Source organism: Conger conger, chromosome 6 (genome assembly GCF_963514075.1).
Source record: "Conger conger chromosome 6, fConCon1.1, whole genome shotgun sequence".
Classification (NCBI taxonomy): domain Eukaryota; kingdom Metazoa; phylum Chordata; class Actinopteri; order Anguilliformes; family Congridae; genus Conger; species Conger conger.
The window spans coordinates 64,064,271-64,077,003 of record NC_083765.1 but is presented as its reverse complement, the minus strand read 5'-3'; the positions used below and the strand labels follow the sequence as shown (position 1 = coordinate 64,077,003).

The 12,733-nt window shown below is 48.3% G+C and overlaps 1 protein-coding gene across 3 annotated transcripts in view; it reads right to left on the bottom strand.

Annotated features, from left to right (window-relative positions):
* The window catches only part of kif18a (kinesin family member 18A), a 70,193-nt gene that overhangs the window by 16,939 nt on the left and 40,521 nt on the right, over positions 1–12,733 (bottom strand). For 2 of the 3 annotated variants that reach the window (XM_061245717.1, XM_061245719.1), the window contains exons 9-13: positions 12,031–12,143; positions 8,593–8,755; positions 6,342–6,509; positions 3,879–4,000; positions 536–780 (exon numbers count right to left, since the gene is read on the bottom strand). In XM_061245717.1, coding sequence (XP_061101701.1) covers positions 536–780; positions 3,879–4,000; positions 6,342–6,509; positions 8,593–8,755; positions 12,031–12,143 — 811 coding nt within the window. The remainder of the gene's footprint in view (positions 1–535; positions 781–3,878; positions 4,001–6,341; positions 6,510–8,592; positions 8,756–12,030; positions 12,144–12,733) is intronic. The other variant, XM_061245718.1, reaches the window with a different exon arrangement.

Here is a 12,733-nt window from a genome sequence, read left to right as displayed (position 1 = left end):
CATAAAACCCAGAAGTCACAATATATAAAAATTAGATCCCCCCCATGCGACTGCAATGACATGTTGAATTTAAGCAACAATATGGGAGAAAATCCCTCGTCAGCATTAACTTTCTGAGAAGTACACGCAACTGGAAAGGGGAAGACCGCTGACATATTTCACCCTGAAGTAAAATTTATGAAAGGGGAAATAAAACACCTGGGAGTGAGGAACCTTTTGAAGGTGGAAAGTTAAAGATTCTGGGAGGTGAATGAGTGCCTCTGCATTTGGGGGAGGGTGCGGGGAGGTGTATCTTCAAATTACAGGGTATCATAGAACTACAAGTGCAGGTTTAACAGAGACAACACAAAGACATAACAAGGATACAAGCTCACTATAACAGGTGCAAGGTGCAGGTAGTTGACAAGTGATGGACAGTTTGAGACTCAAGCGGCATTGTCTCGCTGGCTCTCGGTTGTGATGAAAGGGCTGGGTGGGGAGGGGAGGGGAGGGGAGGGGAGGGGAGGGTGCAGGCGGCTCAGGTGATATCACTTACTGCAGGGAGTGCTCTTGTGGGAGACGAGGTGTGAGAAACTCAGGATGGACGCAAGTTCTGACTGGCTGGGCTGTGTGTCCGTGCAGCCCTCTGCCTGGCGCTGGTCGGCCCACACCACGCCCCGCTCCCGCAGAACCAGCTGCTCCAGGTCATGGTACTGGGAGTCCTGGGAGGAGGTGGCCAGGCCGGAGCTCTTCAGCGCGCTGTACTGGCTGCGTAGCGTCGTTAGCATGGCGCTCACCATCCTGAAACCAAGCGGCACGCACCGCGGAGACCATGGTGACCCAAGCGTTCTGACCTCACCACCCCGAGTCCCAAACCCGCCGCCCCACCCCCCACGATACCTCATCCCCACTGCTCATTTATTTATGCCCTTACAAAAGCTGTTTTGCATATCATTTGATACACCTGAATATAATGTAACAATGAATTCTTAACTGAAATAAAAACCCTCAATTCCAGGCACCTTTACACCCGCACCGTTTCAGACAGGCAGCACCAAAAAACAAATTATTATGAGACCCAACAGTAAATGACTACACCATCACATGTGAGAAACTCTCAGGCCATTCGCTCAGGAGTGCTCTCTCTATGATTATTTCATCTGTATGGTTTCCTTCACAAATAAGGGTTCCTTAAAATGCAGCTACCATACCTGAATAATAAAAATAAAAAACGGTGTAATGACTCACTCATTCACTAATCAATATACACTCACTGAGCATTTTATTAGGGACACCAGGACACCTACTTATTCATGGGATTACCTAATCAACCAATTGTGTTAAAATAATGCAGACATGGGTAAGGAGCTTCGGTTAATGTTCACATCAACCATCAAAATGGAGAAAAAATGTTATCCAAGTGATTTAGACTGTAGCATGATTGTTGTTGTCAGATGGGCTGGTCTGAGTATTTCTGTAACTGCTGATCTCCTGGGATTTTCACACACAACAGTCTATAGTTTACTCAGAATGGTGCGAAAAACAAAAAACATCCAGTGAGTGGACAGAAACACCTGGTTAATGAGAGAGGTCAACAGAGAATGGCCAGACTGGTTCGAGCTGACAGAAAGGCTATGGTAATTCCGATAACCACTTTGTACAATTGTGGTGAACAGAAAAGCATCTCAGAATGCACAACACGTCAAGCCTTCGGGCAAATGGGCCACAACAACAGAAGACCACGTCGGGTTCCACTTCTGTCTGCCAAGAACAGAAAGCTGAGGCTGCAGTGGGCACAGGCTCAAAACTGGACAGTTGAAGACTGGAAAAATGTAGCCTGGTCTGTTGAATCTTGATTTCTGCTGAGGCATACCAATGGTAGGGTCAGAATTTGGCGCCAACAGCATGAATCCATGGACCCAACCAGCCTTCTGTCAACAGTCCAGGCTGGTGGTGGTGGTGTAATGGAGTGCTTTCTTGCCACACTGTAGGCCCTTTAATACCAATCATTAATAACAACCATTGCCTGAATGCCACAGGCTAATTGAGTATTGTTGCAGACCAACTGCATCCCTTCATGGCCAGAATGTACCCATCTTCTAATGGCTACTTCCAGCACGACAATGCACCATGTCACAAAGCAAAAGTTATCACAAACTGGTTTGGTGAACATGACAATGAGTTCAATGTTCTTCAGTGGCCTTTGAGGTCACCAGATCTGAATCCAACACCTTTGGGATTTGCAGCATGAATGTGCAGCGGACAAATCTGCAGAAATATTGTGATGCAATCATGACAATATGGAACAGAATCTCAAAGAACTGAGGTTTTGAGAGCAAAGGGAGGCCTTACCCAGTATTAGTACAGTGTTCCTAATAAAGTGCTCAGTAAATGTCATACGCTGATGGGTGTGACTACATGAGGTAATAAAAAATATATACATTTGAGGGGACCACTTTCATCACCATCGCTCCATCCATCACATAAACACAGACAACAATGTTTGTTTTAATGTATTGACAAAAACATGTTAGACACCATTCTATCATGGTTTCTTTAGTTGACATGAGTTGACAAAGTTTTTAAGAGAATAGCAAGATCATCGTCCTCTTTAGCCAGATCAGAACTTCCCCTGAAAGAACTAGACTGCCCTAATAATTGCAGTTCCCATTAGCTCACACTATGCAATGCAGGAAGATTCAGCTGCATATTGAACATGGTGTTTTTTTGTGTTGGGCACTGCTCTCAGGTATTTCATGACATGGCAAGCTAGCAAGGTCAGACGGATAACTTGGCGGCCAGCGTGATCAAACTCTGAACTGAATTCAATGCATGTTAGCTCAACAGTTGGCAGACCATTTAATGTTCATGGTGTTTTCCATAATAGTGTCAAAACACATAAATTCTACCACGGCATTTTATAACTAACAAACATGAGAACTGTCACGTTTAAAACTATTGCATAAATACTTAAATACGATGGATACGGACAGAAGGTCTTCATTAAGTGCAATATTCCACCTTCTTGGTAAGATTTTTTTCCCTCTTCAGGATACGTTCACACAGCAGACACACACAGCCTTTGCAGGCTGCATCCAACATTACAGTCTGGGCCTTGGTATCACTGCACCAATCTTGTAAATATTACATGTGATTTTTGTAAAATTCTACTTTTTGTATAATGATCGAAAGTAATGATCAAATGATGTTCTTTACCCCAGCTCCTTCTCGTGAATGACAGGCCATATCTGCAAAGCTGAAAACATTAAAATGATACTAACAGTAATTTAGGAAAATATTGGACAACCTTCAGTGCAAAAGAAAAGAGGTGTTAGGCTACCTGACAGAACGCCCTGCTGCCATCGCAGTTACAAATGATAGGAATACACCGAGTACAAAGCTTGCATTTCTAATGTTTTTTTTCGTGCCGACATCGGTCACAATTTTGTGGAGGCAGCAGAAAATTTGATTGAGGCGTCCGCCTCGGAATACTCTATGCAGGAAAAAACCTGTATTAGCTCAATGCACTTTCAGAGAAAAGCTCAATTTACAAAACCCGCAATTACTGGCTGAAAATGTAGGTTGTATTGACTACATGGGTGTGCCCAGACAGATATTGAAATACAAACGAATTTAATGCAGTGGTCTTATTTCATTGTTAACTATATTGAAGTTTTTAATTATTAATTTGGTTATTTTCTTGGAGGATTTTTACTGCAGTTGTTTAATAAGATAAATGCAATCCTGCCAAACCACTTTCATTTTTCATAGATTTTTTGCCCATTAATTATTACAAACACACAGACACACACACAAAAAACAAAAAAAAACACAAAGATTTATGCTATAAGATATAATCAAGACGATACATTTAATAATGCAAATGGGAAACTGCCTACTTCTGAGTGTGTTTATTATCCTGGTCCTGCAGAATAATGAGATGAGTCATATGCTGGATGTGTTGTTTAAGATCCTCTACGTGTGTCTGTAGTTTGTGGCACTGCAGCTCTCTCTCCAGAACCTAAGGAGAGACAAGTGGAAACAAGTATGAGAGACCAGCCCCTTCAGACTTACTATGTACCACTCTGTAATGAAAAGCATAGCCTGTCTGACGCAGGAGCCCAGAACAACAGAGCTGGGAACATCTGACGCGAGTGCGTCACTGTTCTGTGTGACTTCCTAGAACAGAAAATCGACATTGCTTCAGGTAACTCGCTGTGTGAGAGATGAGTAAAGACCATTGATTTCCCTTAAGTCATCCACAGAAGGGAAAAGGAAAACAAAAAGGAGAAAAGAAAGGAGTGTGACGCCAATTAAAGGAGAAGCGGCCGGGGAGAAGCGTCCGGCGCTCTGAGCCCCGTGTCCCTCCCGCACTCTGAGCCCTGTGTCCCTCCTGCACTCTGAGCCCTGTGTCCCTCCCGCGCTCTGAGCCCCGTGTCCCTCCCGCGCTCTGAGCCCTGTGTCCCTCCCGCGCTCTGAGCCCTGTGTCCCTCCCGCGCTCTGAGCCCCGTGTCCCTCCCGCGCTCTGAGCCCTGTGTCCCTCCCGCGCTCTGAGCCAGCCCGTGTCCCTCCCGCGCTCTGAGCCCCGTGTCCCTCCCGCACTCTGAGCCCCGTGTCCCTCCCGCGCTCTGAGCCAGCCTGTGTCCCTCCCGCGCTCTGAGCCCCGTGTCCCTCCCGCGCTCTGAGCCCTGTGTCCCTCCTGCGCTCTGAGCCCCGTGTCCCTCCCGCGCTCTGAGCCAGCCTGTGTCCCTCCTGCGCTCTGAGCCCCGTGTCCCTCCCGTGCTCTGAGCCCTGTGTCCCTCCCGCGCTCTGAGCCAGCCCGTGTCCCTCCCGCGCTCTGAGCCCTGTGTCCCTCCCGCACTCTGAGCCCCGTGTCCCTCCCGCGCTCTGAGCCCCGTGTCCCTCCTGCGCTCTGAGCCCTGTGTCCCTCCTGCGCTCTGAGCCCCGTGTCCCTCCCGTGCTCTGAGCCCTGTGTCCCTCCCGCGCTCTGAGCCAGCCCGTGTCCCTCCCGCGCTCTGAGCCCTGTGTCCCTCCCGCACTCTGAGCCCCGTGTCCCTCCCGCGCTCTGAGCCCTGTGTCCCTCCTGCGCTCTGAGCCCCGTGTCCCTCCCGCGCTCTGAGCCAGCCTGTGTCCCTCCCGCACTCTGAGCCCCGTGTCCCTCCCGCACTCTGAGCCCCGTGTCCCTCCCATGCTCTGAGCCCTGTGTCCCTCCCGCGCTCTGAGCCCTGTGTCCCTCCCGCACTCTGAGCCCCGTGTCCCTCCCGCGCTCTGAGCCCCGTGTCCCTCCCGCGCTCTGAGCCCCGTGTCCCTCCCGCGCTCTGAGCCCCGTGTCCCTCCCGCACTCTGAGCCCCGTGTCTCTCCCGCACTCTGAGCCCCGTGTCCCTCCCGCACTCTGAGCCCTGTGTCCCTCCCGCACTCTGAGCCCCGTGTCTCTCCCGCACTCTGAGCCCCGTGTCCCTCCCGCACTCTGAGCCCTGTGTCCCTCCCGCGCTCTGAGCCCCGTGTCCCTCCTGCGCTCTGAGCCCCGTGTCCCTCCCGCGCTCTGAGCCAGCCTGTGTCCCTCCCGCGCTCTGAGCCCTGTGTCCCTCCCGCACTCTGAGCCCCGTGTCCCTCCCGCGCTCTGAGCCCTGTGTCCCTCCCGCGCTCTGAGCCCCGTGTCTCTCCTGCGCTCTGAGCCCCGTATCCCTCCCGTGCTCTGAGCCAGCCTGTGTCCCTCCCGCGCTCTGAGCCCTGTGTCCCTCCCGCACTCTGAGCCCCGTGTCTCTCCCGCACTCTGAGCCCCGTGTCCCTCCCGCACTCTGAGCCCTGTGTCCCTCCCGCGCTCTGAGCCCCGTGTCCCTCCCGCGCTCTGAGCCCCGTGTCCCTCCCATGCTCTGAGCCCCGTGTCCCTCCCATGCTCTGAGCCCCGTGTCCCTCCTGTGCTCTGAGCCCCGTGTCTCTCCTGCGCTCTGAGCCCCGTATCCCTCCCGTGCTCTGAGCCAGCCTGTGTCCCTCCCGCGCTCTGAGCCCTGTGTCCCTCCCGCGCTCTGAGCCCCGTGTCCCTCCCGCGCTCTGAGCCCTGTGTCCCTCCCGCACTCTGAGCCCCGTGTCCCTCCCGCACTCTGAGCCCCGTGTCCCTCCCATGCTCTGAGCCCTGTGTCCCTCCCATGCTCTGAGCCCTGTGTCTCTCCTGCGCTCTGAGCCCCGTATCCCTCCCGCGCTCTGAGCCCTGTGTCCCTCCCGCGCTCTGAGCCCTGTGTCCCTCCCGCGCTCTGAGCCCCGTGTCCCTCCTGTGCTCTGAGCCCCGTGTCCCTCCTGCACTCTGAGCCCCGTGTCCCTCCCGCGCTCTGAGCCAGCCCGTGTCCCTCCCGCGCTCCCCTACCTGCGGCACCTTCCCATCCTGACACAGGAGCCTCATCTCGTTCTCCACGCGGTGCAGCCAGCCCTCGTTCTCCAGGAAGTGCTGCCCCACTTCCGACAGCCTTCTCCGGAGGTGCTGCTTGTGGGCGAGCAGGGAGGCCAGTCTCCGCTCGCGTTTGCAGGTGGCCTGCTGACACACACACACACGGAGCCGTCAGACCCACTTTTGCTTTCGAAGCAAAAATAACATGCATACAAACACGTGAAATGGTCAGCAGATATTTTCTAAACATTGAACTACACCCACCAAATGGACTAAGTTTATGATTCTCAATGTTTAAGTATAATTTCATTGACATAAAGGCAAGAAATAAGCCCTAAAATATGCAATCGCTTACTGTTTTTACAGGAGCCACAGATCAAAGGGGTTCACACCAGCAGAGGGCCCCTGGAAGTCTGGGATGCATATTCCTTCCTGGGAAAGTTTACTCACGACTGTTCTGAACTGGCTACTTAAACCCTTAATAAGCTGACCACAAGTGTGAGATTCGTACTGAAGGCTCGTTGGACCTGCCGCTCGTGAAACTTCCTGCGCGTTATAATAAATAATATAATAAAGCCGCTCAACTGAGCAGTGAAGGTCAGTCTGTCGCTTCACCGGGTCTAATGGGAAAATATTCCCAACAGCATCCTGGCAGCGAGGGAATTTTAAAAATCAGAATAGGTCACCTCGTTCAAATGAAAAATTGTAGTAAGCTGCACTGATCAAGTTAATGTTTCTTATGTTGTCTAGAGCTGTCAGCTAATGCAACTTGCCAAAACCAATACCGCACCAAGTACAGTAGGTAGCAGCCATTGCGTAATGACGCTTAAACAAACGCATAATACATAATGAATGTGGAAAGAGAGAACCACCTGGGGGTATATCACAAAGCAGTGTTATTGAGTCAGCGGGAGAAGTGCAGAAGAACCCGTCCAGAACTGGAACATGGACTGATTACTCTGTAAACGTATCCAGCTAACTCAGTAACCCTGCTTAGTGAGATAACCCCCAATGTGCGCCAAACAAGACATCTAGGTAGACTGCCAGCATAGCTAGCCTACAGCTAGTCGTAGCCTATAAATAGAAGCAAAGCTGCCTTCATTCAACTGAGCGCAATGCTGTAATGCAGTAAAAAGCACTGGAGTGAAAATAGGGTAATGAATGAGCAACACAAGCAGATTCACAGAAAGGTTCATTTATCTTCAGGTCTGTGAAGCCAACGACTCCGATCCATGGTCCTCTGGCTCAAACCTGAAAGCACCATGTTTGCGTTGGTCTTCCATTGAAAATAGCAACAGTTTAACCTCAATATCCCACTTGTTCTACACCAATCCAATCTCAATGCCATTGTGATGGCAGCGACTACAATGGCAATGGGGTCACCAACGACTGATTAGTGAAAAATCACTAACTACAATCACAACTTCTAAAAAATAACTCAATTTAAACTGATCCCAACCAAAGACCACTCATTCTGTCGGGAATTCAGATATATAGGTGCCTTTTATAATTTCATGACTGTTTAATTTCATTGGACCTCAAAAATCAAGATTTCGACAATGAATTGTCCATAGATTAACAAGGCTAACATGAATGAGGCTAATCTAAATTCTCAATAAACAAGAGACTATCACAGTCAGCGACGTTAATGCGTGTAGGTAGTAGCTAGATGACATTACATAGCACACAGATACTCACTGAACAAAAAAGGCAGTATTAATACCAGCTAGTTAACTAGCTAGCCTATAGTTAGGCTTTTCAAAGTAGTTTTTGTGAGGTACCTTGCTAGTTAGCTGACTGGCTGACAAGGGATATTAATATTTATATTTCGGCATGAGAGAATGTGGAATCTTACGAGCAAGATAATATATGCCAATGACGTGTTGATGGTAGACAACTGGCGTCTCCTGAAGATTTTACTGAAGAAATGCATTTCAGAAAGCGGAATTACTGTTGATATGGAAAACAATGACGATAACTTACTATACTTTTAAATCATAAATGCTTAATGCATGGTAGCTAGTTACTTAAGTCAGCTAGTGGGCCAAAAAGATTCTTTAATGTAACTTCTCAGTCAAGGGTTTTATTTTGAATGCATGTACACGCACTTCAGTGTCATTCCCAGTGGAACTGAAGTATGGTGAAAAGCGCAGGTCGAAGCCGGATTTTACTGGTTTAGCTAGGTTGCGGAAAGATGAACTCCCCGCTCTGCGGTGCTGCCGCACCCCACCTTCACGGCCTTGTCTTGGGCGCAGAGCAGCTGGATCTGACGGTGGCACTCCTCCCTGTGGGCCTGCCGCAGGGCGTTCTCCTTCAGCTGCCGCTCCAGAATCAGCTGCTCCTTCCGGATCTGCGCCCGGCTCGCAAACAAGCGCTGGAGGACCTCTTCCATCCTGTCAACGTGGAGATGCTTCCACTGAGTTATCCACATTCGGTTATACACAAAGGGCTGCTGGTCACTCTCAAAATTAACCATCAGCACTCAACCGGTACGGTAACCTACGGTAACCACGCGAAACATGAACCGGTGCAAAACTTCATCCTGACTGGCAGCTACAGCTCTTTAAGGTTTTGAAATCATACCAAAAATCTGACTGTCACTGGTAATAAGTCCCAGACACATTTGTCAGGACACAGTTGGACAGCTGGTCACTTAATTTCAATTATACATTTTTTTATTGTATTTTTATTGACAATACAATTGCATCTTAAATTTTGTAATTGTATTTTCAATTCAAAAGATGTTCCTTTTCAGCCTCAGTTTGAGACCGGGAATATCACGTACAGGTAGATATGTAGATCATGCATCGACAACACCAGATCCATTTTCTTTAAACCCATGATAAACCGAAGACATACACTTGTTAAGCAATGGGCAGGCATTTTTTTCTTTTAAATTTTTTCCAGATTTTTCCCTTTTTCTCCCAATTTGGTAGCCAATTGTACCTCGTCTGATTCAATTGGAGGTAGTCGTATTAGATGTACCGCCCGTACCCCGTCCCTCGGCGGCCCGAATGAGAGCGACACACCTTCTTCAAGCCGTCTCGTCTCGTGCCCGTTGCCGTGATTCCGAGGCGCCCAAGGTGCTTATTGTGCGGCGATCTAATAACCCTGCCAAGTCCCTCCCTCTGGAGCAGCGAGCCAATTATTGCTGCCCCACGTGAGCCGGCCAAACTTGGCTTTTGGCAGGACCGAGAATCGAACCCCGGTCCCCGGTGTGCAACTGCAGCAAACTGCAACCGCAAGTCCACTGTGTCTTAGCCTGTTGCGCCACCGCGGCTCACGCAGGCATTTTAATAGAGCCATTTAATGGGCAATTGCCATTGTGTACAGCACTGAAGTCATTATAGACACAGGCTATTACAACCAAATTAATGCAAACATCCAAATTGACACCTTTACAAGCAGAAATGCTAATGGCCTTTTTTTTTTTTTTTTGTCTTAGGTTATTTGGACACTGCACACAAGATTATTATTTCTTAATCACTGTCATATTTCCACCCTGGTCAACGTATCATGTAGCCTGTAATTCAGTGAAAGGAAAGTGCACGGGTGTAATTATGATGAATGACGCACAGCACGCAGCCTGTAAATCGTGCTATCGTGCTAGCGGCCGGCTCAGTCACGCGGGCGGGAGACGTGCTCCTAGAGGCCGCGGCAGTGGCAGGTGTCTGAGGTTTTAGCAATGGGAGGAGCCCCCGGCCCCCACCCGCCCGCCCGAGTTGTGAATTCTGAGGTGGGTGAATGAATGGCGTGGGAGGAAGAGCCATTCAGCTGCACAGAGTCACAGCTGCCCTTGCAGATCTGTCCAGAACAAGTGCCATTTCATTCCCAATGAAAGCTGACTAGAGCGCTCGCCTCCTGTTATTCTCCATAAATGCAGCTTTTCAAAATCTCTTCAGTCAGGTAAGCAGCATTTAAAAAAAATTTTTAAATGAAAGGTTTAGCTCCTTACAATACGACAAAGGCTACGACTGCAATGAATCTGACCTTTGAACTTTGGGCATGGGAAGAAATGTGACAGACGTGCAAATATATTGATAAAATAAGCAGCTTCACGAGAACATCCTTTCAACAGGGACTGAGATCAAATTCTATTTCAAGTCAACAGGCAAGAGGATTGACTCCCCGTTCAAGTGGAAGCGAGTTCTCTTTCAGCGTCCACCCACTTCCAAATATTAACTGAGCACCAACCTATTCAGAATGAGATGAGCCACACAAAGCTGTGTGCGCACCAGACCAGTTAAGCTTTTACCATCTTTAAAATGTACATTTTTATTGGACTATTTTGACTAATGATAATGGTGGGAAGCTTTTGGGGATGCTGTTTCAGATAAATTGGGGATTACCAGTGAATGAAAATGGTCAGATTAAAAAAATAAAAAAGGAGACAAAGAAAAAGCCATTCATTCCACAGTTCATCTTGCCATACTTCAGACAGAAACAAAACAATACACACCAATTCAACAGCAGAATGCTGACTTGAGATGCATTCCTATTAATCCAGCTCAACTTGGTTTTTGGTTTGGCACAAGGTAATGGCACAAGACACAGTGCGCTAGGGCACGTTCAGGCCTCAGGACCTGGAGGGCCACTGTGGTTCTGTGGAGCTGTGCACATTTTCTGAATCTAAACGTTTTACAGGGTTCTCCCCAAAGAGTGCAGCAGCAGGGAACCACTCAGTGCCCTCAACTGTAGCAGCAGCCTGTGTCACCGGTATGTCCTCGTCCCTGCTTCAAAACAGCCGCTGTATTTCTGCTCCTGATATCTTATGAAGCTGTGTAGGCTACCCACCTCATCAACTCAATCACATGCTTTTAGCACACAACTGGTTTCTATGTGTTGGTCATTTGGTTGCCGAATAGCGTAACCTACTCATTCTCACTTGAAAATGGCACAAACTGCCTATATTTCTTTACAGGTGTCAATTTTGTAGGTTTTTAAGAACACGGTTATTTTAAGGTAAGATATTTAAGTAAAGTGGAAGGTGGAGGGTATTGCACTCAGTGCTGCAATAACTTACAGTTTCACACGTCTGAACGTCATGGCAGAGCCGTAATGGCCGAAAGGAAGAACGCCCCACACCAGCATGGAAACCGACTCGGCTAGACTTCATATATATATATATATATATATATATATATATATATATATATATATAATATCTTTTACATTTAAAGTTGTGACCTGTAATGGCTTTAAAGGAGAGGTGAATATTTCAACATTCCAGACCTGCAATCATCTCATTTTTGCTCAAAATCAAATCCGGTCCTGTAAAGCTGAGAGCAGCGTAACCAGGCCCCCTCACAGCGTGAAGTCACACTCCAAGACTACTTTGATCACAGGCTTAGACAATTCCTGCTTCTTCATCATGGTTGTTGGAAGGATTTTTAATGTGCTTTTAATGCCCTCCCCCTTACCTTTATTTTCTAGTGCCTAAAACGAGACTGGATTGGAGTCTTCCTTATTTAAACACACTGGTCTCAAAGGACCAGTGGTGACAAAATCATTGTTTATTTTGCATTTTATGTGAGCTAAGAAATATCTATATGATTATAATTGCAATAAAACTGCATTGACCAGTATGTTAATTACAGCTATGTGCGTTTTAATGGCCACATTACGAATCACCCTTCTGCCATTCTGGCAAGGGAGCGGGATGACTCACCTCTCAAAGTCAGCTTGCGTCTTGGCGGAAGCAGAAGCAGGCTTTGCGTGCGTGTCTGGAGCTTCAGTCTCTCTGTCCTCATACCCTTTCAACTTCTGTTTCAGAGCCATTATCTGAACAAAACAAAAATCACCATAATCTCATCAATAGGTCTGAAACATGATGATCACGGTATTGTATTACAAGGCAGAATATTTGAACAAAAGCAGTGATTTAACTCCAAGATTGAAAAAAAATGGGGGAAAAAAAGCTGATCAAATATTTTTACTGTGGAGGATAAAAAGGGCTCAGCCTAAAATGTAGCACACGCCTGTCCCCAGCTCAACACGCCTTAACACACCTGTCCCCAGTTTAACACGCCTGTCCCCACCTTAACACGCCTGTCCCCCGTTTAACACCTTAACACACCTGTCCCCAGCTCAACACGCCTGTCCCCACTTTAACACGCCTGTCCCCACTTTAATACGCCTGTCCCCAGCTCAACACGCCTGTCCCCAGCTCAACACGCCTGTCCCCAGCTCAACACGCCTGACCCCAGCTTAACACGCCTGTCCCCAGTTTAACATGCCGGTCCCCAGCTCAACATGCCTTAACACGCCTGTCCCCAGCTCAACACGCCTTAACACGCCTGTCCCCAGCTTAACACGCCTGTCCCCAGTTTAACATGCCGGTCCCCAGCTCAACATGCCTTAACACACCTGTC